Source organism: Ochotona curzoniae, unplaced genomic scaffold (genome assembly GCF_017591425.1).
Source record: "Ochotona curzoniae isolate NIBS_2020 unplaced genomic scaffold, NIBS_Ocur_1.0 contig_3190, whole genome shotgun sequence".
Lineage (NCBI taxonomy): Eukaryota > Metazoa > Chordata > Mammalia > Lagomorpha > Ochotonidae > Ochotona > Ochotona curzoniae.
The window spans coordinates 11,397,470-11,425,024 of record NW_024465751.1 but is presented as its reverse complement, the minus strand read 5'-3'; the positions used below and the strand labels follow the sequence as shown (position 1 = coordinate 11,425,024).

The 27,555-nt window shown below is 42.7% G+C and overlaps 1 protein-coding gene across 2 annotated transcripts in view; it reads right to left on the bottom strand.

Annotated features, from left to right (window-relative positions):
• The window catches only part of SNTB1 (syntrophin beta 1), a 229,638-nt gene extending 202,375 nt beyond the window's left edge, over positions 1–27,263 (bottom strand). For both annotated transcript variants that reach the window (XM_040979364.1, XM_040979363.1), the window contains exon 1: positions 25,778–27,263. In XM_040979364.1, coding sequence (XP_040835298.1) covers positions 25,778–26,357 — 580 coding nt within the window. In that variant the 5' untranslated portion in view covers positions 26,358–27,263. The remainder of the gene's footprint in view (positions 1–25,777) is intronic.
• Positions 27,264–27,555: the final 292 nt, after the last annotated feature.

Genomic DNA, 27,555 nt, shown 5'->3' with positions numbered 1-27,555 from the left:
GAATAAAATTAGTGGCAGTGAGGACTCTAATGTGGTTTGATTGCCTATGTGTGACAAGTTTTGTGTTAGGAGCTGAGCCTTCACTGTTATCAAAGGTCCCATCTTGGTCACACCCAACACACCCAACACAAATAACCATGGCATACATTAATTGCTATAGCTGCAGTGGGAATGAAATATCCCAGGATTGCAAATTGGGAAGAAAGTGACTGACACTGGAATATTCTAGAAATACTTAACAATGACATTGAATATGACTTAGCCCACTGCAGAAGGAGGAAAATAGGTTTCCTGGCAGGAGACATGCATATGTTTGGCAGGCTCAATATCTGTTGAGTCATTTGTTCATTCATGGATTCAGTCACTTATTTGTTCTTCATTTATTCATGAGGCCTCTAATGCACGCCAAGCTCAGTATAGGGACCTGGATATATTATGTGGAGTAGATTTTAAAAGGTAGCAGAATCACACTATAAGGTTTCAGTTGCATCTTGATAATCTAATCACAGCCTTTTTTTTCTTTCTTTTTTTTTTTTTCTTTTAAGAAAATGACAGTAGACCACCTCTGTTAAGTAAAACAGTTGTGGCCAGGAATGAATGTCAAGAATGAGGGCTAAAGGCTACAGAAGGCATGAACTGAGAGCACAACTATGATGATAATGCTGCAGCAGGCAAGAAGACAAGTATAAAGATTTGCCAACTTGGGTAAAATGAACAGAACTCTGGGAACAGCCTTGGCTGAGTGCAACCTTGGTTTTCTGGTCTGGGTAAGTGGAGAGATCATAAGCCTGATACCCACTTGAACGGTATGGTGGCAGGTAGGGTGGTGGTGGTAGAATTTAACAGGAGACAAAGATGAAAATTTCAGTTTGGGGTATGTCATGCTTGAGAAACGTGTAGGTCATCCATGCAGCAATGTCCACTGGACAGGCTTCAAGTTCAAGACAGAGGCAAAACGGTAAGAGAAGGGATTCGTGAGTTGTCTACAAACAAGGTAACACTGATGGGACTTTAGGAAATTCTGTCAGAGATGTAGGGAGAACCATGATCTTGTGAGGAAAGGTGCATGGTAGAACACTGCAGCTGGAAAACTATGATATCACGGAACAAGTCAGGTAGGAAGAGTTTTCAGAAAGAGGTCTGTTCAGCAGCAGAAAGCACTAAAAATATAACCCTTGCACCTTTTTTTTTTTTTTACCCCATTTCACATCATTCAATATCACCTCTTAAGCTATGTCACTGATCTCTGTCTGTGACTGTGGCACACTGAACAATGAAATACAGGGACTGGCATTTGTGCTGCAATTAAACCTCTGTTTGAGATGTCAGCATTCCACATCAGAGCATAGGTCCTAGTTCTGGCCGTGCTCTTCAGATAGTGTTGCCTGTGAAAGCAGAGGAAGATAATGCAATTGCTTGGACCCCTACCACCTATAGCACAGACCTGGGTGGAGCTCCACACTCCAGGCTTTGGGTTGGCCCAGGCCTGGCTTTTGCAACCATTTGGGGAGTTTGATTGTAGATAGAAGAGTCTTGTTGCTCCCTCTATTTGTCATTCTGTCATCCAAATAAATACATCAATTAAAAAGATAATGATATATAAAAACTAATAATTAAGTTTTCGGTCTCTGTGGAGATAAGGAGGGATGGGTCAATGTGAGTTAGCTGGTAAGCTATAAACAGGAAAAAGATGCAATTCTAGTGCCTCATTGCACAGTAGAGTGACTAAGACATAAAGATCATGTGCTATGTATTTTAAAAAGAGAGTATGTTTTTGCCACAAAAATGATAAATACTTGAGGACAGAGATACGCTTACATCATCAACCTGAACACTACACCTTGCAAACATGTACGGAAGCATCACCTGGTACTTTACAAATCTGTGCAACTTTATCTGTCCATCAAAAAAACTTAGTTAGAAATGAATTGCAGATGGGCCACATTATTGGAATGGAACTCCAAGTAACTCAAAGTAATCAACCTGTAAATTTCATTGCCATCATCAATATGGAGTTTTCCTACATTACAATTCGAAGTCATTTACTTAATAGCATTTCTAGAAAAATCAGAATTGTGGTATGCTGCTTCCAGAAACAGTTACTGTTCCATCAAAGTATGCTTCCTGTTTTATATTTTACTCATTGAATAACCAAGGGCAATTTCCTGGTGAGGAAGAGTTGCAAAACTGAATCAAATGGGACCAGAACTGTGCCATAGCAGGTTAAGGTGCCCCCTGATAGGCTGGCTTCTTTTCTGAGCCCCAGTTGCTCCGCTTCTGATCCAGTTCCTAGCCAATGTGCCTGGAAAAGCATGGAAGACAGCCCAAGAGCTGGGACTCCTGCCCCACGTGGGAGACCCAGATGAAACTCCTGGTTCATGGCTTAATCCTGGCCCACCTCTGGATGTTATGGTCACAGTACTTGCCTTAACTGATCCCTCCACAGCAGCTTAGTCAAAGCATAAAGTACCTAGTCTTTTAAACATTTCTTAATAAGTGATACATTTTTTGCTAACGCTATGAACTATCAGATATTTTCCTATTTACGAAAGTAACATCTGTCAGTTGAAGTTCAATTTTAAAACTTCATGTAAAGCAGCTAGAGTCTGAGAAATGTAAAAGAGTAAGAAACCTAATAAGTCAGGCCCAATATGAGCACGAGACATTCAGCCAAACTCTTTCCTGTCCTGTGTTACATCCTGTGACAATAACTGTCTACTCCCCACCTTCCCTTTAACCGAGGCAAACTGCTTTTCTTCATTAGCTCCACCAAGAGTGCTGCTGTGCCAGGCCTGTTCACCTGCAGGCTCTCGGGATCGGCTGCTGAATTAGTGATTCCTCAGCAAGTTGGGGAAAGTGAAGAGATAATGTCTGGAGTTGATCATAAGGAAATGCAGCATCAGCATCTTATTAAAGTTAGGGTGGTAACCACCGAGAGAGCTAAATACGGAAACAGTTGAAAGTGGTTTCCTCTGGGGAGTGAGCTGGTGGTAGAGGAGACTGCGGAGGGTAAACATGGCTGTGCTGCTCATTCTAAGCTGTTGTGCAAAATGAAACCTGCTAAATGTCATGGTTACATGCCCATCAACATTGCCTTTTGTAAAATACATGTTTCAATTCAGAGTCACCAAAAGATCTATCTTCCATTTTATGAATAAAAAAACTGAGGTTCATGAGCTACCTGAGAGCAGGAACCAGGAGCCAGAGCAAAAACCCAGCTTTCTGTTAGGGCTCTGCCTTGCCCACAGGCTCCCATACTGCCCCTGGCTATTCATTTCACAAAATAGGGAATGAATACATTCAGAAATTCTCAGACAATTTCATAGGACCTCATGGGAAATTTTCACATTCTAGCACAGCCTCCCCAGACATTATAAACACCTAATGCTCAAGAGAACAAGAAAAAGCTCCAAGATCTGGGGTGAGCAATCAGAATTTCCAAAGTGGGAATCTGTCCTGGAGAGAGACCATAGCCCCTAGCATGGCCACCGTCACTGATGGGATTCATTGCACAGCCAAGCTTATTCCTTCATCTGTGGTTACAGCGTATCATAAACACGGTTTTAAAGGACAGCAGTTTCTAGAATCAGAAGTTCTAAATCCAGGTGTCAGCAGGGTTGGTACTTTGGTTCCTGACAAGTGGCTGTGTGGGGGAGAATCCGATCTTGGTGTCTCCCTGTGGCTCAGCCATGAATGAGTATTTTTTTCCTGTATCTCTCCCATGGTCCTCCCTCCATGCCAGCCCGTGTGAGCCAACTGTTGCTTTACATGGGGAGACCAGCAATATCGCAGTAGGGGCTCATCTTATTCTAGTATGACCTCATTTTTAGTTAAGTGTATCTACAGTCATCATCAGTTTTGGAAGAGCTGGGAGTGAGAATTTCAGTACATGAATTTGGGAAGAACAGAATTTGACCCTTAACACCAGGAGATGACCAGAGCCTTGAAGTCTTCCTTTAAATATTTACAAAATGTACTGAAGATTCTCTTTTTTTCTAGGAAAAGTTTTCCCACTGAAAGTTAAATTGTAACACAAGATTTATCAGGTAAGTTCACTTCACGTATGTCTATTTTTAAATCCTCTATTAAATAAAATGGAGTCTGTGAATGATGGCATAATCTCTTTCAAAAGAATACATAGTCTAGGATGCTTCCAGATTAGGGAAGAAATAACAGTTTAAAATGCAGACAAAAATGAATACATATTCCTACCCTTATTAAAATTGCGAGATATAGATTGCACGTAATAAGCATAGCAAATGTTCTATAACAGAGTGCAGTAAAGTGAAAGCGCCCACCAAATGGATACATTGAAATGTTCAACCCTCAGAACAAGTTCCTGAGCCTATGGCACAATATCATGGAAAATAAAAATTTAAAAAAAAATGGTCAGCCTTCTAATAGATGTGTCATATTTTAAGAGGTCTTCGTAGTTATACCTGTGCTGGTCAGTGAAGTCTGCACACTTCAAAGTGAGAAAACACATAAAAAATTAAAAACCAATTTACTTTTTTATTTGACTGTGATATTTGCCTTTTGCTTTTAATCAGAAAGAAAAACAAGTGAAACAGGTTTGCCTTTGATTTCCGGTCAACATTCATGTCCAGATCTTTTCAACAAGGACATGTGTGTCTCTTCCCAGAAACTATAAAAGTGAAACTATCATGTATGTCTGATCAATATTTTTTTTTATAATTTGTAAATAAACATTAACCTGGAGGCTTGCTGCTGGGTTAATTTTGATCGCAAATTTTGCCAGCAAACTAATGGAGAATGGTGAATATTCCTCATGAGAATAAATCATATGAATTAAATGAAGCTGACAGTCTTCCAATGATGCCTGCTTCTCATTTTGTTTATTTTCATGAACTCATTTCATTCACTCTCTTTTCACTTCAACAATCTCAAGCAAATCCCACTCTGAAAGTTAGCTGCTTTCCTCAAATCTGTAATACTGCTACTTAGAACTGGAATGCATTATTTAAAACAAAAGCAATGCTACATTTGGATTTGGTCTTGCATATTCAATAAGCAATTGTATAATCATAATGAGATACGGAGAAAAAGTAAGTTATATTAACACCCATAATCAAAACATAGAATAAATCATGCTTTCTAGTGGAAAAAAATATCACCTTCTCTTTTCCCAAATACTCGCTCCTCTTACTTGCCCTGACCAAGGGCTGGAAAAACCACTCTGTGACCCTTCAGAACCCTTTCTACCTCTGACCACTGCTGTTCAACCTCTGTCTAATCTCAAGAGCCAAGGCAAGAAAGCAGCAGATTCCTTGTTCTTCGCTGTGCTTTCCAGGTGCCTGGACCCCAACTATATCCCAGTGAACTCTGATCTACAAGCTACTTCACCATGTGGAGGGCATATCCATGGCCCCTGCTCCCACGGTCTGCTCAGAATTCTGCTGAATCAGTGTCTGGCCTTGTTCATCTAGATGCCTTTTTTTTTTTTTTTTGCATCTAAACAAAGAAGAGACGCGTGACCCAGCCATATCCACCAGTCCTTCTCACCCACCTGAATTTGGAATTACAGTATTCTTGGTGTAGAATGCTTATAAAATGCTGTTATCATAGTCTCATCAGTGCCACACGGGACACATACTGGCATCTATTCCCTTGTGAAGATCCTGGACACTCTTCACCACCACAGTGTCACACTGATGCTTTTATTGTATGTTTGTCAACCTCATGCGGGTGAAGGTTCACTATTTTTTTCTTTTATGTTCTTTTTCTTGCTTTTTTCCCTGTAGTGGACTGCAGTCAAAGGGATGCATAAGGGAAGTGTAGTGGAACTTAATATGTTCATATGTGGGAATAGAAAGAAGTATGTTCTCATGCGTGAAGTACAAGGATGGACGCAGTGAGACAGCTGATAATCTCCTACATTGGTGGGAGACACCTCAATGGCACATGATGGGCTTGTGAAAATTCACAAAAGATAACCATTGTAAGAATGGAGGGGCGAAGAGTGGGGAAGGGGGAAGGGAGGGGAATTGGGGGAGGGGGAGGGAGACGCCAGTGCCTATTAAACGGTGTCATAAAACAAACAGAAAATAAATAAATGGTCTTGGGAAAAAAAGTAGAAGTAGATAAAGAGATATTTGCATTTGTACTCATTCATTAATTTTTATCCAAATATAAACTAACTACCTGCTTCTGGCCACATCCTGTGGCAAGTCCTGTTTTGTACGACTGCCGAAGGTAGGCAGAAGCCTTTCAAGATCTATGGGAGAACTTGAAAAGTTGGTTGAGCCTGAAACGTTAGTTCACTGTGAAGGCTAACTGGAGGTTTGAAGATTTATCCTGCAATTAACATGAAAAGGTAGCTCATTTCAGAGTTCCAGATTCACATCAAGAAGTCTTGTGCTTCCGCATCATGACTCATTCTTCCAGTGTAACTGACGTGCACAATTCCAAAACCCACTCTTTGCATTGCTAGCGTAGAATGGTCTGTTGTACCATGGTGCTTCCTGACTCTAAAGCAAAGCAGTCTCCAAGAGAAGCGGAGGAAACTCCCCCCACCCCTCAATAAGACTGTTTCTTTCAGTAGATGGCACGCATGGGGGAGTCCAGTGTTTTGATAACACTTACTCTCTGCAGGCCTGAAGTGAACATGAAATACACATCATAAAATTGGTCATGCTACTGGGGGAGAATGAGTTAAAAATCATTACTCAGGAGTTTGAAAGAACACCTTGTTGGGTGCTGAAAATCGGTCTGGGAAACGCCTTCTTTGGCATAAGGTGTGGGTGGGAGGAAAGAGATAGAAAAAAGAGCCAAATACTTTCAAAGAACAACATTATGTCCTAAGGAAAGAATGATTTAAAGATAGGCAACACACCTGTGCTTGCCCAACAGCATAGTGATTAAGAAATACTGTTATCACCTTCAAAAGAGAGTTTTCTGAAACATGAAATACAGTAACCTCCCTGTGGATTTTTCTGTAGCCATTGGGATAACCATTTCCAATTGTCCCGCTGAAAAGATAAGCAAGTTGGGATCCAAGAGACAAGACACAGGCCGCCAATGGAAAAAAACGCTGTTCTCAAATTTAATCCATCAGGATACGATCTGTTGAGTGTTCCACTGAAGTGACCAAATCTAGGTCACCAACTTTAGTGTCCCGGGCTTCTCCAAACAAAAAGTATGAAGAGTTGCATGGTTGGATTCTAGAAGTTAATTGCAATCCTTACCTTGTTATAACTAGTCAAGCATAGATTTTTTAAAGATGATTTTAAAACTCCTATTTACAAAATTCTGGAACACATTAACAACCAAAGAATTAATTTGAATTTGAATGTTGCTTCCAAAAAACACATTGCTACATTATTTTTAAGTCTTCATACTGTTGTTTATTTGAAGCACGTGAAAGAACTTGAAGAGATATGATTAACTCATAGTGTCTTTCTCAATGAAGAATAAGCGCTTCAACTGATTTTTAATATAGGTCAATTGTGATATATTTTTATGCTGAAGAAGGCAAAAATTCTGCAATAGGTTTAGTTATAACAATAGTAAGGTGAGGGGCAGGAGATAAAGTTCTCCTTCTGCTTGGTTCCCACTCTCCTTAGGAGTCAAGCTGAAGGAATGAGGAAGGAACTGACATATTCAGTATGAGGATGCTTAAATAGGGCAGGCGTGTGGCACAGCAGCTTAAAATGTCAGTTGAGATGCCCACATCCCTTATCAGGGAACCTAATTCAAGGCTAGGCCGCTCCACCTGCTTCTGGTTGACCTTATTGCTAATGAGTCAGGGAGGCAGCAGATGAGAGCTCCGATTCTTAGTTTCATGCCACCCACATGAGAGATGCAGGTGAAGCCTCTGGCTCTTGGTTTCAATGTGGGTAAGTCAGGTCATGCAGGCTTCTGGCAAGCAAACAAGCACTGGGAAGGTATCTCTCTCCTACTCTCTCTTTCCTCCTCCATTTCTCCATCCCTCTTACCCTACATTTTTGCCTTCCCTATTACTCTGCTTTCCAAATAAATACATAAGTAAATAATTCAGAAAAAGGTTAACTTGCTGATTATTCACCACAAGCTGGAAACACTTAAAGAACTCCTTACGATCATAAATCTCCAGAAGCCTGATGCTCCTCACTGAGCTAGAATGCTGGGCATCTTTGACAAAATCACCTTTTCTTTTCTAAGCCTTCTCTGGCCCACATTTTTTTCATATACTTGCATAGAGGACTTAGAGGGAAAATCCCTCTTTTATTTCAAGTTAATTAACTAAAACATTCTCTGTTAAGTTTTGGGTTACTTAGAGAAAGCCATTCATTCACTGAATATGTTTGTTTGGGAAACATACAGTCTGGGGGAGGGGCTATATAAGGCCCATGAAACAATTTCATCTGGCCCTATCAAGGCAATTGCAGGAAGAGTTCGAATTCAATTGAAACTTTTACTTATTTGAAAGGAGAGTTAGCAAGATCCATCCACTGGTTCACTCTTCAAATAGCAGCTGCAGCCAAAGCTGGGCCAGACCAAAGCCAGAAGCCAAGAACTCCATTTGGGTCTCTCTTGGGGGGGTAGGTGTCCACATCATCACTACTTTACCAGGACCACTGGCACATCAAAACTGGAAGGGCCAGGACTCTCACTGACACCCACATGTGAGTCCAGCTGCACAAAGATCAAGTTTTTATTCAAAGTTCCCCAAGGCTTAGTTTCCGGTGCTATTGGGGAGGTGGTGGGACCTACCTGTGACAGGGCCTGGCGAGAGACCCTGAGATTGCTGGTAATAGTTCTGTGACCTCTTGAGTCCTTGGGAGACTGTTGTTAAAACAAAAACAGCAAACAAAAAGCAAAACCTTGATATGGAATGATGCGTTTTGCTTCCTGGCTGGCTACAAGATTTGTGCTCTGTCCATGCTTTGTCATTGACCGTGAATGGGTCTCTGAAGAGAGCTGAAGTCTACTATGCTATTGAGACCCTGAAACATCCTTCAGCAAAACTAAAAAGATGCTTCTATCTATAACTCAGCTACCTCAGATTTCTCTGCAGTAATGGAAAGGCTGGGTAAGGTACCACACTAAGGCAAACACACATGATAACAAATTTTAAGTGTTGCACACATAGTAACAGAGACCCATGCACATCTATTTCATAAACACGAATCAACTGAAACAATATTTGTCACTACCCAGCTCTTTCTGTGCTGACCACACAGCTAAAGACAAGGAATTCAGTTGAAGTTATAATAAAGTCCAGTGGCACCATTATACATTCAACAAACAGCAAGTATATCCTACTAGACTTACTGTCTCCCACTCCATAGACTTCTTGCTACATCCTTATTCGTTGTTTTCTAAAATTTCCTACACTGAGTGTGTTACTTCACAAGCAGCGCATCTCAAACAGAAAGAATTATGGTTTTTGCAGTTGGAGGCTGAAGTCCAACATCAAGGTGTAAGCCAGGTCGGTTCCTTCTGAGGGACAAGAATGAGACATGTGTTCAGCGTCCCTCTCCTGGCTTCTCATGCTATCTGGTAATCTGTGATTCCTTGGGCTGTAGACGTATTACTTTGACCCCACTTGTATGTGCATGTCCCTCTGCCTGTGTATCAAATGCTCCCTTCTTTCAAACGCTGACTTAGGGACTCATTCTACACCAGTATGAGTTCATTTTAGCGAATTACATCCACAATAACTATTCCCAAGTAAAGTCACATTTTGAGTTTCTGGGGCTTATGATCAGCACAGGAATATTAAGAGGGTACATTCAACTTGTAACAGGAGCAAACTATGGAAATCCAGAAAGACCAAAGAAGAAAAACCAGAATCAGTAAAATAGGCCTGGATATGAAAACCCAAAATGCATGGGCAATAGAAAGCTCATAGCGCCTGACAGCTGCCTTGTGAGTCTATTGCAATACAGAGGTAAAAGAGGAGCATTTAACCCATTACGTGTGGCATGCATGCTGTTTTGACACAGTGTGGAAGTGAGTGGTGGCAGACATGGAGGAATTCTTCTGTATCACACTAGACCTTGGTTATACAACAAAAATATTCTTTACTGTTTCAACTTTCTAGATTCTCCTCTCACTTACTCTTTGTAGTAATGCAGGAAAGTAGACACACAGTGTGAGGTGCTTGTCCTGTGCAGGCTGGGTTTCAAGGAAACGTTCAATTTTTCTCAAGTGTATATATATATATCCATTGTTTTACATTATATACACATACATATAGATGTATATGAAGTGTACATCTATAAAGCTAAAGTGGCCAAAGATGAAATTTTATAAATCACTTATAAGAGTCTTTCTTTGAAAAAAAGGGACACACAACTCGATGCTGTGCTTGGAATAGCTATAGAAGGTTCTTTCATTTTCTCCCTTGATAAATACAGTTTGATAAGAACACCATATGAGAAACATGATCGCCTGTCATTTCCCAACTGAAGTAAAGATAAATCTGAGAAGAGTACATTTTCTGGCACAATGAGAAATGTCAATGCAGTGAAACATTCCAAGTTAAAATAAAATGTACCTAGCTATAATTTTGAAATGTTTAAACTACTTGAAAATTATGAAATTCAATTTGAATTTTTATGTTTTTTTTTTTTAAACTAGGGATTGTTTTAACAAAGGCCTATGGTTGACCCAAAGCCACATACATTATTTTCTGGTCAGTTCATCTCACTAATGAGACCTGTTGTTTTTTAATCTAGCACCAATCCTGCTGTGTTAAGAGTATAGCTTATAACCAACAAACAGTTGCCAATGGGGCAAATCAATTCAGTTCACTGAAGTCTTCAGGTGCAACATGCCTGATCCCTTGTCAAGCGCTTGCACTACGTTGGAAAAATCAAATAGGTCACAATCGCAGGCATTAGTTCTGAATTCCCCAAGCTAGATACTGCTCAAACTTCTGCATTTAATTCTCACATCAGTTATGCCACTTAAGTTCAGTTACTATCTGCAAGTTGCCAGCAAGAAAAACAAGGTCTGGATAGGCGAGAGGACTGCAGAAGGTCACAAAGCAAGTTTTTCCACTTTGTTCCGATTCTACCTGCGACTCAATGGTTGCCTTGTTGTAACAAACAAGAAAAGCACCATCAAAAGAGAAGCTTGTGGTTAAGGTCTTCAGCTTGCTCCAAAGCAAACTGAGACTCCAGGCAAAAGCGAAAGATGATCCCTGGCATATGACAAGCAGCTGAAGCTGCACTTACACCAGATCATTGAAGTGGTTATTGGTCCATTGATTTCAGCACAGAACTCATCACTCCTGGCTTTCTTTCACTCAGTCTCTCACTATTTTTTTTTTTCAGTGAATGACCACGAGTTTTCATTCTTTATGATACACTGAATCATCTAGGGGAGTTCACATATTTTAATACCAGATTAATTAAAAACAAAGTCTCTTGGGGGAAGGAATCCACCTTGAGAGTTTATGTTTTAGGATTCCCAGACATTTCCAAGGTACACTCAAGTCTGATAACCATTTCAGTGTCTATCAACTGAAAATGTTGTTCTCCCTTGAGGCAGAGTCTATACACACTTGTGTTTATTACAGCGAGGGGGGAGAGTGCATAGAGGTCAGGAACACAGCACAAATTTACGGTACAAAGAACAATCCCCTACAATAATGATCTGGTCCAAAACACCGACCAAGGCATAGAGGCTGAGAAATGCTGATGATACAACACTTTCTCTTAGTACAGCTCATCAACTGATACATACTTACAGGAACTTTGCAGTGAGCTTTCAACTGGATCTTTAAGACTATGCTAGCCACAAAATCAAAGAAATTTAAAAAATCTGTTGTAGTTGACCCAATGTATTACCTGGCAAGGCTTCCCAAAGACAGCACACCAAATTTCAGCAATGTCTGAACCAGCTGTTGACAAAAGATTCGAGATGAAAATGTATATGAGGTACATCCGATACATCCTCCATCATGAGTTCCTCCGAACACTGTGAGATTAGCAAATGTGCTTCTGACAGAGCCTCCAGTTAACATATTTGGCTCCTCTGCATTCAACTCCATGGACAAAGACTGCGAAGAGAGAATACCTGTGGTTCTCGGACCCCGAGGGCGTCTTTTCCTTGGGAGTACTCTAACACGGCCATATCAGCTGGAAGTCTTGTAGAGTTAATGACCTAGAAGCAACCCTTAATGAACTGATGGATGCAGAGTTCAAGTTCTATGCAGTTTCCTCATGTCTTGCCCAGCACCTGCTCAGCCCTACAAGGCCTCAGCAAGTCACATCGGAGCTGAAGATCATGCTCTTCATGTCTCACGTTCCCACTCTCGTACTAGTGTAACTTCACAGTACAGCCCCAAATTCCTTTAACATTTGTTGATTTTATTTATTTGGAAGGAAGAGAATTTCTCCCATATGCTGGTTTACTCCCAGAACAGCTGCAGCTGCCAGGGTTGGGACAGGCTGAAGACAGGAACTGGGGCCTCAGTCCAGCTCTTGCTCTCTTGCACAGGTGGCAGGGATCCAGCAACCAGAGCCAGCATCTGCTGCCTCCCAGGGTGCACATTTGCAGGAAATTGAAACCAGAAGTGAAAACAGGATTCAAACTCAGGCACTAAGATAGGATACACGTGGCAAGCAGCATCTTAACTGCCACACCTCCAGAAGACACCCACGGCTGTCCCAACTGCACAGATACACGTCTAGCACTTCCATTCTTATCTCAGGTTCGGCTTCTAAGAGCACAGCAGCATGGAATAAAATCTTGAAATCTATGTTAGAAATTATCAGACAGGTAAGGCGGATTCATAAATAAAACAGAAAAGAACCTGGAGACACTTGAGTCATTATTGGTACAAACAAAAAATCTTCATAAACACTGTTGAGGCCAGTGTCCATGGTGTAGTAGTTTAAACTTCCACTTGTGGCACCAGCACGCTATATGGGTACTATTTCATAGGCTGCTCCAATTCAAGTCCAGTTCCCTGCTTATGGCCTAGGAAAGAAGTGGAGGGTGGCTCAAGTCCTTGGGCCCTTGCAGCACTTGGAAAATCTAGAAAGAGGCTCCTGGTTTGAGATTGGCTCAGTTTCAGCCATTGAGGCCATCTGGGGAGTGAACCAGGTAAACCAGCAAATCAAAGATCTCTCTCCCTCTCCCTCTCTCATTCCTTCTCTTTGTAATTCTGCTTGTTAAGTAAAAATAAAATAAATATTTCCAAAAAACAAGAACAGCAAAGAAGACTATTAACGTGCTCAGAGACAAAGATATTATATCCACAAAACAACAAGAAGATATTATATTATAAAAGAAACAATCAAAATAAGAAAGAGGCTTGTATGGCAGTGGAAATGAAAAATCAACATGAGTGTTATAGATAAAAATGCAGTAATTCTTCAGAAAAACAAGAATAAAAAGAGAGGCAACTGAAACAAAGAAACCAAGACCACAACGAAACTGTCTATTAGGTAATCGGTAAAGGAGATCCAATATCCAAATGACTCTTTCATGCCAACTAGTGCCCTTCATGTGCCAGGCAATTTTTTCCCAGCATCTTTAGGCCTCTAAAATATCTAACAATTCTGTTTATTAGGCAGTTGTGCCCCCAGAAAAACAGAATAGGCATTTACGTCCTAAACATTTAACAACTGCTGTAAATTACATTTTTCAAATGCTGCCTTTCAGTGGGCACTGCCACCCTCATTTAGGTTACCACAGAAAATCTAGCTTATCAAAAATATTACATCCTTGAAGGCACTTAGCAATGTTGAAACTCAGGTTAATACTTTCCCCGGGATTTTAAACTTTTTCATGGTACTCTCAGAAATTAATTGCAGCACCCTATGCATCCATGTCACCCCTACACACCTGATTTTGCTAGTTTGTGTCCATCAGATATTTAGTAAAAATTATTAACAGCAGTCCTACATCAAAGCATATCATTATACACAACTTAGAACATCAATACTAAGAAAGGAAGTCATGGGCCTGGGAGCTGTAGCACAGTGGTTTAAGCTGCTTCCCATGATGCTGGCATCCTAAATGGGCAGTAGTGTGGGGCTTGGTTGCTCCACTTCCAGTCCAGCTCCCTACAAAATTGCCTGGAAAAGCTATGGATCATGCCCTGAGTACATGGGCACCGACATGCACATGGGAGGCTTGGAGTTTCTGCTCATAGCTTCAGTCTGGCACAGCTCTGGCCGTTTGAGGACTGAACCAGAGAGTGGAAGATCTCTATCTCATTGTCTCTGTAACTCTGCTTTTCAAATTAACAAATCATTTTCAGAAGTTATAGAAGCTTCTAAAAAGAAGAAACAGGTACACATCAAAAAAGAGGAAAATAAAATGACATTTCTTTCCAGCAATTCTGGATAATGCTAAAGGAACATGACAGCTCTGTTAGGAGATCATACTCAAAGTATTAATCCATAGGGCATAAAAATGTTTTCAGATACTGCCCTCCCAAACGTGTTTCTCAGGAAGCTCCTAGAAAATGTGTTCCTGCAAAATATGGGAGCATATACCAAGAGTGGACAGAACAGGAGGGAGCCGAGGGCGGCCTGAGGAAGATGGTCACGCACCGGGGCAGGAACAGGCCAGTACAGAGAGCCAGAGCTTCAGAGCGCCAAGCAAGGCAAACACATGCGCGGGTTCTTTGACATGTATGAGCATTTGGGAAAAAAGTAAACTAGTCCTGGAACTCTGAGTCTGTTTCCAAGTGAGAAAAAAAATTACACACAATATAGACCTCAAATGGAAGAAAGAGAAGCAATAACTCCAGGACAGATAATTACAGAATATTTCTGACTGCAAAATATTGTTTTATCAATACAGACTGATTTAGTCAATAATGAGTAGAACTGATTTATTGAGGAGTATCAGTACAGGTGTATTAATTTAGAAGTTAAAACAAATTATAATATTGACACACATTAGAATATATATTTTAACATTATAAGACAAATTAAAGAGAATACACAATTTCATATTGTAGGCAGCAGGGTTTCTGAGAGCAATTAAGCAAAGGAATGTTATGACTTCACTATTTTGACTTAGAAAAATTCCAAAAATGAAGCAGAAAGCAGAGAAAGAAACAGGACCACTGACAAAAAAATTAATTAATGTTGATTTTTATTGCAGATCAAAGAATGTTTCAGATTAATGTATTTGAGATGCAAGGCCTCAAATTGCCAAATAATTATTTATATTTTAAGTTTCTCTTAGCTTATGTAACTTCACTACATAAATTACTTCTGTAAAGAACTTTTTTGGCTTTACATATTCCAAATACCTTCTTCCCTGGTCATTGCATAAGTTGTGTAACAGGATTTACTCCATTCTAATTTGCTGTTATTACCTCACAAAATTTTCCCAAATGTAATTTATTGCTCTATATTTGTCTCCCCTCAGGTCAATTTTGAGAAGTGCAGAAGTTTCATCTCATTCCTACACAGATTTGTACTTCAGTGTACTAAGTTCCCCTACAAATATGAACAGAAAAATTCATTCTCTTAATAGTCTTATGTCATTTTTGCACACCATATTCCATCTATTCAAACTGCACTGTGTCCTTTCATATTTTATCATCCCTGCCTTGAGAATGTGCCTTAAAATTGCTGGTTCCTCCATAGCATCAGAGCCAGGGACAAATGCTGAGCTCTTCCAGGGCATATTCACAACTGCTCTCATCACTCACCCAGGGGCCTTCTAACCTGAGAGACCTCTGGAATTAAATTACCTGCCAAAACATTATTTTAAGCTCACATTAGCATTGTGAATTTAGGGCTAATATTTATTATGTTGACTTGCAATTCAAATTATTAGGAGAGATACTGTTTATTCTTTCTGCTAATACCAAATTCAAGATGTCAAGTTTTTCCATTGTCCTGTCTCCCTGCACCTGAAGACACAGCCCTGTGATGCCCCAACTTTAAGCAGTCATTCCACTAGTTTCCAAATAGTAGATTTTGTTTCTTTCATAAAAGTACACAAGCAACGAAATACCACTCATTGGATGGTCTCTTGGAGCCTGTGAAGTTCAATAAATAGAACTGAAAAGCTGAAGTATAACACTCATTTCATAAGTTCTATATAAACTTTTAGTTAAAGAAACTTCCACACTTGGGAGCAGTGTGGAGTACATCAAGCTAAACTACCACCTGTGAAACTAGCAAGTCATTTGAGCATTGATTCCACTTGTATTCAATTCCCATCCAGCTCCCTGCTAACACACCTAAGAAGGCAGTGGGAGAAAGCCCAGGTGCCTGAGTCCCTGTTGCCCACCTGGGAGGCTTGGATAGAGTTCTTGGCTCCTGGTTCAACACTGGCGAGCCATTTGGGGAATGAACCAGGGGGTGAAAGATCTCACTCAGTCTGTCTCTCCCTCCATCTCAGCTCTGGCTTTCAAATAAACACATCATTAAAAAGAAAACAACAACAACAAACTTCATTCTCCTGTGGTTACCAGAATGTTTTTTTTTCTTGCAAAGAACCTTAAATTTTGCTCTGTACATTAAATTCTTATATGTTGACTTTTCCCTTTACAAAATATTTTTCTGCTATGCTTCTGAATAACCTGAATTTTAATGTAGATTTCATATTTGCCCACCAGAATTAACAGCAGCCTATCCTGTTGTCTGGCTGATGAAAACCATCTGATGCTACTAAAATCCATGCCTGAAATGGACCCTACCTGAGTGTACCTCTCATTCATACAAAACAAGCTAATGCTTGGATAACCAGCAAATCATCCAGTTTCTTAATACAAAGAATCCCAATTTATTCTGTTTCTCCAAAAGACTTTACAAGTAATCATTATCTTATATGAGTTAAGCATCTCTAACTAAACATGAAATGTGACATATTTTCTAGTTAATATTTACTGCTTACTATGTTCTAGGAAATGAGCTAACGTCTTTACAAACGTAATCACAGAACCCTTCACAGCCAGCCCACCAAGAGGAATTTTTCTTTATTGATTAAGAAATTGAGACTTGGGCTTAAAGATCTTATACGAACCCACACAGCTAGAAAGATGTGGGATGAGAATTTCATCCCGAGGTAAATCTGTCATCCTTTCAAGCACTGCACTAGGCTGCTTTGAGAAGACACTATGATGAGAGCGAATGGCAGGTTGATCAGCAAGGCGAATGACTGGATGCGTCAAAGCAACAATACTCAGCAACCCACCCCCTTTAGCTCCATCTTTCCCTACTTTTCCATATGTTCGGAAAGATGAGCCCAACCACAGGAGAAGCAGCAGTTATAAAATCCTGAATTAAAACACTGGTCATAGTTTTTAATGTTCATTAGCATCAGAATGAGTCATGAACTTTCCCATTTGGGGTTCCTGCTCTGAGAGAGAGACTCGTTTGTCTGTCTGTTAGGACATTGATTTCGTGGTGGGTAATAATATATTTTCTCTTAAGCCTCACTCTGCAGGCAGAAGCTAAAGGCAAGCATTATTATAGATCAGGGCCAGTGAAGTGGGTAATGAGGTTTGGTATATAAAACATTAGACATAAATGCACAGGGACTTCTGGCTTTCCTTTAACATTAACTGCTTTGAAATGTGTCATTTGAAATAGAACGCTTAGTAGGCCAGAAGCTGCTGGAGAATAATTTTCCTTCACCAAGCCAACCACTGGTGGCTTCAGCTAGATGCTTTTCATAAACAGGGAGCCGTGCGGTGAGTTATTTTTAATACATTCTCCATGGGGTGACTGCTAAGATGCATGGCTGAACATGAGGAGCATAACCCATCCCGGCAGAAACACCAACCACATCACTGAAGGAATATAGTCTTGACTTTGCTGCTGATATACACGCTAAAAAAAAAATGTTAAAAAATTGAAGCAGTTTTGTCTCCCCAATCACATATTCAGACTTGTAGATCCCAAACAACAGAATGTGGTGAAAGTGAAGAACAATGCTAATAAGCATGATCAGTAGATAATTGTAATCCTGCCTGGGACCCAGGGTAGTAGTCTAGTGGCTACAAGTTCTCGCCTTGCACATGCCCCATATGGGTGCTAGTCTGTGTCCCAGCAGCCCTGCTTCCCATCCAGCTCCCTGCTTGTGGCCTGGGAAAACAGTTGAGGACAGCTCAAAGCCTTGGGACTCTGCACTTGCATGGGAGACCCAGGATAAGCTCATGGCTTCGGACAGGTTTAGCACTGGCAGTTGCAGCCACTTGAGGAGTGAATCATCGGACGGAAGATCTTTCTGTGTCTCTTCCTCTCCATAATATATCTGACTTTCTAGCGAAAATAAATAAATCTTAAAAAAAAACCTTGTCTGGATCCCATGTTATCAATTTTCTTTAATACAAAAATCTTTTCTTTTTAGCATTATTTGCACAATTGAGAGGGATGCACACCCATGTGGGTCTTCGATTAGGGTGGGAAAGGTCAGATATAAAGGTGGGCGGGACACATGTTGCTTGTTTGTGTCCTCATATGTCCAAAGGATAGGAGGGGATGGGGGCTGTTCGTTGCTGTCAAACTACATCAGCACCCGGGGATGGAGGACAGTCATTTCATGGTGCCTTATAGACCATGATGTGGGGAAGATAACTCCTAAGGAGTTACAGGAGTGGTTTTGATATTTTAACTGTCTTTCAAGATTTGTCTATGCTAAGTGTTTCCTGGGTCTTTAAAGATATTTCTTTATTCCTTTCCTCTGCAGAGCATAGCATAGTGTTAACTGTCCATCACCAATGCACACACACTTTCAGGAGATGCTATGAGACACTTCCCAAAGCCCTGTTCCAGAACAGACCAGATATTCCTTTCATGGAGACCACCCTCCTAATGACCTGGCTGAGTCCTTATTTTGTTCTTTCCTATAGGTACTTGCAGAGCACTTACCTGTACCTGACACTGGAATGTTACTTGCTGCGGGCAATGTCCTAGTGGTATGTGGCACATGGAAGACAGAACAAACTCCCTGTGACATTAGTAAGCAAATGAATGAGTGAGAAACTTTGCTGCAAAGAGAGGCAGTGAGTGTTTACAGAGGTTCAGCCATTCTGGTTTGGTAGGCATTAAATACTTCCTCCTGCAAAACGCCCACGTCACAGCCATCCTGTGAATCCTATGAATACATGCCCTTATACAATAAAACGGCAGAGCTAAGTTTGAAGACAGAATTAAGGTTCCTAACTGGCCAACCTTAAAATACAAAACTGATCATGGTTCACGTTGGGCGTGACCAACACAATGGAAAAAAGAGAAAGAAGAGAAGTGGGAGTTGGATTGACATGAGAAAGACTCAGTTACCACTACAGGCCTTCCGAATGGGAGAGAACCACGAGCCAAGGTATATGGGAAATTCCAACAAGCTTCTGATGAAAGCAAGGAAACATTTTCTCTTGGGGCCTCCAGAAAGGCAGACATGCTGGTTTGTGTGTTGCTCATGGAATCCTGACTTAAAACACCGTAAGACAACACACTTCTATTGCTTTAATTTACAAGGGCTTCTGGTCATGTTTTACAGCAGCAATAGCAAATTAATACACCAGGCAAGGAATAAACGACCTCAAATCCCTCCTCACCGGGCCCAATGTCACCGGAACAACAACCAGGAGCCCTAAGCGGTCTACAGAAACAGAAGAACAATAAACTCCCTTTGGGACTAGGGAGAGGAGCTTTCTCTGGTCCTTACTTAGTTCCAATTCTGGATCCCCACCCTCTCTTGCAATGACCATCAGGGTCGCCCTGGAGCACCTCCCCAAACAAAACAAAACAAACAACAACCAAAAATTAGAATAGACAGAACAACAAGGAAAGCTTAGAACTAGACAGGAAATGATCAGCGGGGACTCACACATATCTTACTAGGTAGGACACAAAAATAAATTACTCCTAACTAGGGTATGGAGGATTTCTCTGCACACCCCTCCTAGCAGTATTCTGCGCCTCAACTGGTAACATATGCCTTGTTAAAGCTATAAGCCAGTTTAGACTATCCTAAAATTTGCCAAGTTCAGTAAAAATTATGCTTCAACCCAATAATCTGCTAAATACTAAAATGAAAATAGACACAAGACAGCTGAATAGTATCCTATAGTCAGTTTAAGGTAGATAGAAGCCAGTTGTATACAAACTAAAATTGAAATGTCAATGAAGTAGCCACAGGATGTGGTTAAGAACTTGCATTTTCTAATATATCAGTCACTCAATACAATGTCAATTAACACCATAATGTTGGAAGCCGTTGTTGATGTTATGTTATGGCTTTTAATTGGTCGGAACGATATTCAGCCAGTTATGTCTCCAGACCAGGGTTGGTCTCCCCAAGAAACTGTTGAATTGAGCCTGACAATAAGATGCTGGACTCTATGCATGGCTCATGCTTGCAATGAAAGAAACAAGACTGGATTTGAACTGTAATACTGCAATAAGGTGGAGCAATCCACTATGGGGGAGGGCACGGGGGAACATCAGAGCCTATCAAACGATGCTATGAAATGAAATGCAATAAAATAAAAAAATTTTAAATAAAAAAGAAAGTAAAGGGCCTCAATAGGACAAAGCATTCCATTCAGTTGGAGCTTCACTTTTAAAAACGATTTGGAGATAGCACATCCCTCCATGCTTAGCTCTCCTGGAGATAAGACATCAGAATTTGGAGGCCTGTGCTTGCATCTGAGTCAGCCCTTACACACTGTGTGGATTTGGCAACTAGCCTAAATTCTGCATCTCAGTTTCCTAAGGATGCAGGGAACACCAGTGTATTGCATGGGGTCCAATGAGTTCAGCTACATAAAGTGCTTAAACTGTGTGGCACAATCCAAGTGCCCGTTGTCACTACACACAAGTATGCAAAAGGAGCAGGTGAAAGGGTTAGCACTCCGAAGCAGCGAGGTAGCTTTACGGCTTTTCATTTAAGGGGATGCACATTAACTGTGCAATGGAGACTATCATATCCACAGGCATGTTATTTAACTTCATGATGTTATAAATTTCTATTTATCTTCCTGATGTTGATTTTGTATTGTGACTTTTCATTTAAGAGAATGTATAGTAACTGTGTAATGGAGACTACTATATCCAGATATGAGGATACAATGCAGTATGCATCTCTAATTCCAGATCAAAGATGGGCTCCCAATAAGACTGTTAATTATATCTTGACAATAGGATGCTGGACACTACCATTGTCCATGCCTGCAATGATGGGCATGTCACTGCTTATGAAGAACTATAGTAATAACACAGGGAACTCAGTGGGGAGGGGGTACTTGGGGAGGGAGGAAGGGAAATCCCAGGGCTTATGAAACTATATCATTAAATTACAATAATAAAAAAATAAATACAAAAATAAAACGAAATAAAATTAATTAAAGAGAAACACTCATAGGCATTGGCTCTCAGAAAAGTTGAGGAGGGGAAGTTAGCACCTTGACTGGTGGCAGCGTGGACATTGACGGAGTATTTCAAGGACCCCTTGGATGAGGGGAGGTGCCAACCTCTGGTTAGTGGTACCGCTACATTAATCTATTAAAACACTTAAGTCATTTACTTCCCCCTTTATGTTACTGTTAAGGAATTATATTGATTTTTAAAAATGTTCTACTACAATTAGACTACATTATTTAGGAGGTTTGTTTCACAGCAACAGAGTGCTACAAATTTGTGATTCAAAATGCCCAGGGTGTCTGAATTCAGAAGGTAGAACAGAATGAGATTCAGCGATCATTTAACTCACCTTCCCAGATTTTCAAAGAGAAAAACAAAGGCCCAAAAAAGATGAAGCAGCTTAAAAAAAAGAAAGTGAAACTATCAGAAAAAAGAACCCTTGTTTCAAGACTTCAATTTCTAAATCTTTGGCTATACACACACACACACACACACACACACATATACACACAAACACAAATTTGCACATTCTAAGCAAGATTTTTGAAAGTTCAAATTCTTTCCCCATCCCGAGATTTAATACTAGCAAATCAAACCACCTTCTTGCTCTGCCATGCCCACTTCCAGTTCCAGACAATGAATGTGATTGTGCAAGTCAGGCTAGAGATGACCTCAATGGCCAAGCATCCCTGGGGAACCAGAGTCGGGGGCACCTGTGCCAGGTGGAATCCATGCCAACACTGCTGCATGCCTCTGAGGTTCCATTTATTCCAGTTCAGTCCCAACAGAGGCCTTGTGGATGGGCCCAGGGATGGTCATTATATGCCTACCGCCAGAACAGCAAATTGCAACCTCTGCAAGATTATGTAAAAATCCATTTTCTTGCAGATTCTGTTACAAAAATATTGACATGTTTCAATTATCAGTTCTTTCAATTATAGAGTTAAAAGTCCTCCCCTTTCCCAAAGCTGCCAAGGAGGTCTGTGTCCCTGTGCCCTGCTCAGCACCGTCACAAGCCTTTACTCTAGCACCTGTGTGAACGGTGTCTATGGTGTTGTGTGGTCCAGCATATGGCTGAACTCAGCCTCTCTGTTCATAAACTGCCTACATGAGTTCATGGTGTGAACACTTCTGATCTTAACTAGAATTAATGTTTGCTTAAACGATGTCTCAGCTGTCAGAGTTTATGCATTGTTTTGAATTACAGTTCTGTCTCCTTGTTGGCGATGGGTCTCACTGTAGAGTTGGAACATACCAGCCACTTCCTTTTGACAGCCAGACCTGTAGTGCTCTAGGCTTTTGAGACCGTATCCTCCTTCCTGTCTCACCCTTCAAAATAGTTCACACAATCACTCTTTCCTGCTCAAGGCTGACCTAAACACATCAGAACATGTGAGAGGCGGGGAAGAATGCCTTGAGCCTAGTAATCTCAGCTGGCTCAGGCACACAGATCCATCCACATCCAACAAAGCTCAGAGCTAGAGGTTAAACATTTGAGCTCTTGATTCAGATGGATCTTGAAGGCTTCTACCTATGTGACTTTAAGCGGACAATCTAATATCTACAAACATTAATCTCCTAATCAGCAAAAGGAACAGCAGTATTCCTGGTCTCCCGGAGTACAATAAATATCACATGAGCACCTGTAAGAAAAGCCTGATATACATAATGTTAGCTATTTTTACAACTCTCTTTCCCAAGACACTGTTTAACTCTTGTGGTCCCAGAGGGATGACATCTCACAATTACACCTTTATAATAAAAATTAAATGAAAATCAATAGAGGAAGAAGACAGGACTTTTCCTGCAGTCGACGCAATTTCATCATCATTTCACTCGAACTGCAGAAAGAAATACGCTCAGCCGACAGGAAACACAGGCCTTTTATCTGGGTACTCGTTCATAGAGGCAGTCCTATAAAGTAAGCAGTTCTAATAGGATTTTTTGTTCCCATTTTTCAGATGAAGGTTCTGAGGCTCAGGGAGGTTCAGACAATTCTCTGGCCGAATCTGTGATTAGAACTAAGACCAAGATGCTGACATTGGCCAAGTTGAAAGTTTCCATTTTTGATCTGGCGCAGTAGCCTAGCAGCAAAGTCCTTGCCTTGCACATGCTGGGATCCCATAGGGGCACCGGTTCTAATCCCTGCAGTCCTACTTCCCATCCAGCTCCCTGCTTGTGATCTGGGAAGGCAGTTAAGAACGGTCCAAGGCCTTGGGACCCTGCACCGGAGTGGGAGATACAGATACTGGCTCATGGCTTTAGATTGGCGCAGCTCCGGCCATTGTGGCCCCTTGGCCCCTTGTGGAGTGAATCAGTGGACAGAAAATCTTCCTCTCTGTATATCTGTCTTTCCAATATAAATAAAATAAATCTCAAAAAAAAAAAAGGAAGGAAATCTTTCCATTTCCTGATGTTCCACAGGTAGAGGCAGGAGCTCTCCACTAGGGGGTGCATGTCATGGAATGTTAATGGTGTTTGGGGTATTCCATCAAATTCCTCAAGACAAGCCAGAAAGCAAACGTTCTAAATTTGCCACAATTACCTTAAGCAACTCCCTTAGTCCAACTAGATGACATTCCCAAAGCCTTTTCTATGTAGAAGTCCGGAATGCACACTGCATGCCTGAATATGAGGAAGTAAGGGTGTGATTTTCCAGAAACCCTTGAGGCAGTCCTAACAAGTCCCTTTGGAGGCCCTGAACTCGGCCAGTCTGAGCAAGAGGAGATCGTCATGTTCAGCTTCACAGTGTATGACTGCTTCCCCAGGACCCAGCAACAACACGCTGGCTTGTACTAGGAGTCTGTCCTGTGCAGATTTTAGAAAACTCTGGAGGGGGTGAGACCTCCAGCACTGGGCAGAGCGTGGTTCACGCCCAGGAGGCCACGGGCTCTGCCGCTGAGGTCCTGCCTGCAACAAAACAGCCTAAGTTTGCCTACTAGAGATTTCTGCACAGCTCACTCTTCAGTTGCTTCCCTAGTAACAACACTGCTCAATTTTTGTTTGTCTTTTGTTTCTTTTATTTTCAACTGCAGGGAGTCACATTCTCTCTTTTTTTTTTCCTTTCCTTCTTTTTTTTTAATGAGATTTTTTAACTCTTTGCCAAGTCATTTTGATTAAACTGAAACCAAGGAGTTAAGGAAGAACTGAAATGGCCAGGCTCTTGCACCCTTCCCTAGTACTAACAGTCGGTATTGCCGTCTGAGCACAGGCGCCCTGCAGTTTAGAGTCCAAACTACACCTAGCAGATCCCAGCTGCCCCTTCTCACACAAACACCACACAGTTTAGTAAGAAAAAAAAAAAAAAACTTTTGTTGTTTACTTATGTTAATCATCAAGCCAAAGCAAACAGACTTCCACTTTCTGAATCCAGGGTGCTAATTAAATTAAAAATAAAGATATCGAAGCTCCTCTGGACAAACAAGGGAGAGGAAAAAAGCCCTCTGTCTTGCTCACAAGGGAGCTGCGTTAGCAGCAAAGTCAGTTTCCCCAAATCTACTGTTTAGTCCATATGGTAAAGAAGAGGCCAAATAGACAAATTCCATGATGCTAGCGCTGGCAGAGGTATGCGCTCAATGCTAAGAAGAGAAGTAGGTATCAAATGAAAGTCGCAGCTACAGCTGCAAACGTGTGGTCCATTTACTCTCTTGCAGCTCATTTCTCACCCTTAAGGGCACAGGCTCCAGAAACAACTTCTCTAGTCACACTCAGAAATCAGACCTCAGGAGAGAGTAAAACTCCTCCCGCTCAGAGGAACCTGCAAAAGCAATCTTGTCTCCACCTCTCAGAAAATGTAGGCAGGAAAACCATTTCACCCAGCTCTGCACCCAGAGGAGCGTGGAATCTCGACCGACCGGCCAAACACCCACAGGGGAAGTGAACTTCTGCCTAAAATTGCAACACATCTCCTAGCCCTTGGCACAACTCCCCGAGATCTCCAAACTGCAGGCGGCAAATGGGGAAGGGTGCACGGGAATTTTGGCGTTGAAACATTGCTCATTAGCTTTGACTCTTTCCTGATTCAATTCCGTCAGCTGGTTTGTCCAGGTTTTGGAGAGGGAAATTTTGCACAGTAGAAAACCATGAATCGCGACTACTGAGTGAACCCGCTTTGCCACGTGCATTGCACTTCGTATAGCTTCTACACATACTACGCTTGGATGACTTGCAGGCGAAAATGAAGCACCTCCCATTAAGCGGAGTTTTCAGCCAGACTACCCAGCTCCTGTATCTTTCTATGTACCTTTTCTGGTACCTAGAAGGGGTGAAGAGGGACAAGTTGCCCAGGACGGGTAAAAGTTGTCACACACACACACACACACACACACACACACACACACACACACACACACACACACACTTCGGAAGAACTGCCGAACCCTTCAGGCTGCACCCACACAGCCAGGTGGCTTGCGCGGCCAGGCGCGGGCAGTGGGGCGAGAGAGAGGTGCCTGCGGCCCGCCCGGCGGTTAACCCCTTACCTTCCAGCAGTACTTCTTTGCCAGCACGCTTCAGAGCCTGCACCGCCTCGTCGTGGGTGGCGTCCCGCAAGTCGGCTCCGTTCACGGACAGGATGGCGTCGCCCACGTAAAGGGCTTGGGTCTGGTCGGCCGCCAGCCCCTTGAAGATCTTGCTGATAAGGATAGGCATCTTGTTCTCCTTGCCCCCCTTGATGCTGATGCCCAGGCCACCCAGCTCCTGCTTCAGCACTTTCACCCCGCGTTTCTGGTTTGAGATAGACTCGGGCACCTGCTCGGGTAGGTCGGTAAAGGCTGTGCGGACCCCGGAGGGCGAGTCCGGGGGTTGCGCGCCGCCCGCTCCTGGGTGCCCGGTCCCGGCGCCCCTGCAGAACGAGCCATTATTGGTGGTAGTCCCGATGCCGTTGTACGCCGCAGCGCCCTCCTCGCAGCTCAGAACCAGGGCGTCTTCGCTCAAGTTCACCAGAACTTTGTGCCAGCGATCCCGCACCAAAACTTCCAGCAGCCCGCTCCGCTGAGCCCGGCCGGCTCCCCCACCGGCCGGCCCAGCCGCTGCCGCTGCCGCCGCCGCAGCTACCGCCATCTTTCCGGCATTCTTAAAACGCCATGTAATTGCAAAGAGGGGTAAAAAGTGGGGAAGGGTTGCGGGGAGCAGGCCCCGGTGTCCGGAGCAGCGAGCTGAGAGCGCCCGGCACGCAGGCGGCTGCGCGCGGAGTTCGCAGGCGCACTCGGCGCGGGTTGGCAGCTGCAGCCGAGCCGGTTCCCCCTAGCCTGATCCTGGGCGGGGTGGAGCAACCTAAAAGAAGGAGAGACCGAGACAGGGGAGGGGAAAAAAAATCCAGCTGCCAGTTGCAAAACCCCTGGCCAAGGGGACCTGTACAACAGCCTAGCACTGGAGAGAGCCCGGAGGACGCGGCATGCCTCGGGGAAGGGCGGGGACCACGCGCCCTCCCGCCAGACGCTCACCTGTTCCAGCCGCCGCAGCGGTCACACGAGGCACTCCCGGCCAGACCTTGGCGCCCGGGGTTGCTTCCCTAGCGCCTTCCCTGTCCCACGTGTCGCCGCTCGCCGCAGCCCCCTTTCATCTCCGTGGGCGCCCACCCCTCATCTTTACCATGTGCGTCCTAGGTTCTGTCCTTTTCGCTTTCTCACCCAACCAGCAGAACTGTTCCTGAGTCTTAACCGTCGCTTCTGCCTGCAGTCTGGTCTCCCCAAGCCAGCACTTGGCAGGCTTCTGCTCTGTGCTTACCTGTGCCTGGTTTTCCAAAGACTCCCAGGAAGCAGTTAGACTCAGATGGGGGGCGGGGGGAGGGGGTCTGGCCAAACCTAGGCTCAAGAGGAAAAGCTAACCCTGCGATCTGTCCGGCCAGATTCCGCAAAGGTTCTCCACTGCCCCGAGGTTTTCAACAGGTCACTGCCTCAGACTCCAGGGACAACGTTTCTCCAGCTCATGAGCTGTGTGCTTCTGATCCGCTGCTTGCCACCCCAGCGCTGAGGCAACTGTCTCCTGTAGCTTCCTGCTTCTTGAGGTCCCGCTCCGGGAAGTCCTCTGATTAAGAGCTCTGATGGAAACATCTGTGTCTCCAGGGTTCCTTTGCACCTTTCTTGTTCTGATCTCAGGCTTTTTCTCAGGGTAAGAGTATTCAGTTTGTTGATCATCTTTCCAGGCCATTCCAGAAATGCCAACACAATCCATGGCACGGATGGATGTCCCAGAGTTCTCCTTTCCTTGAACCTTCAAGTTCTTTACCTCCGTGTCTCCCACAAGTGGCCTCAGATTC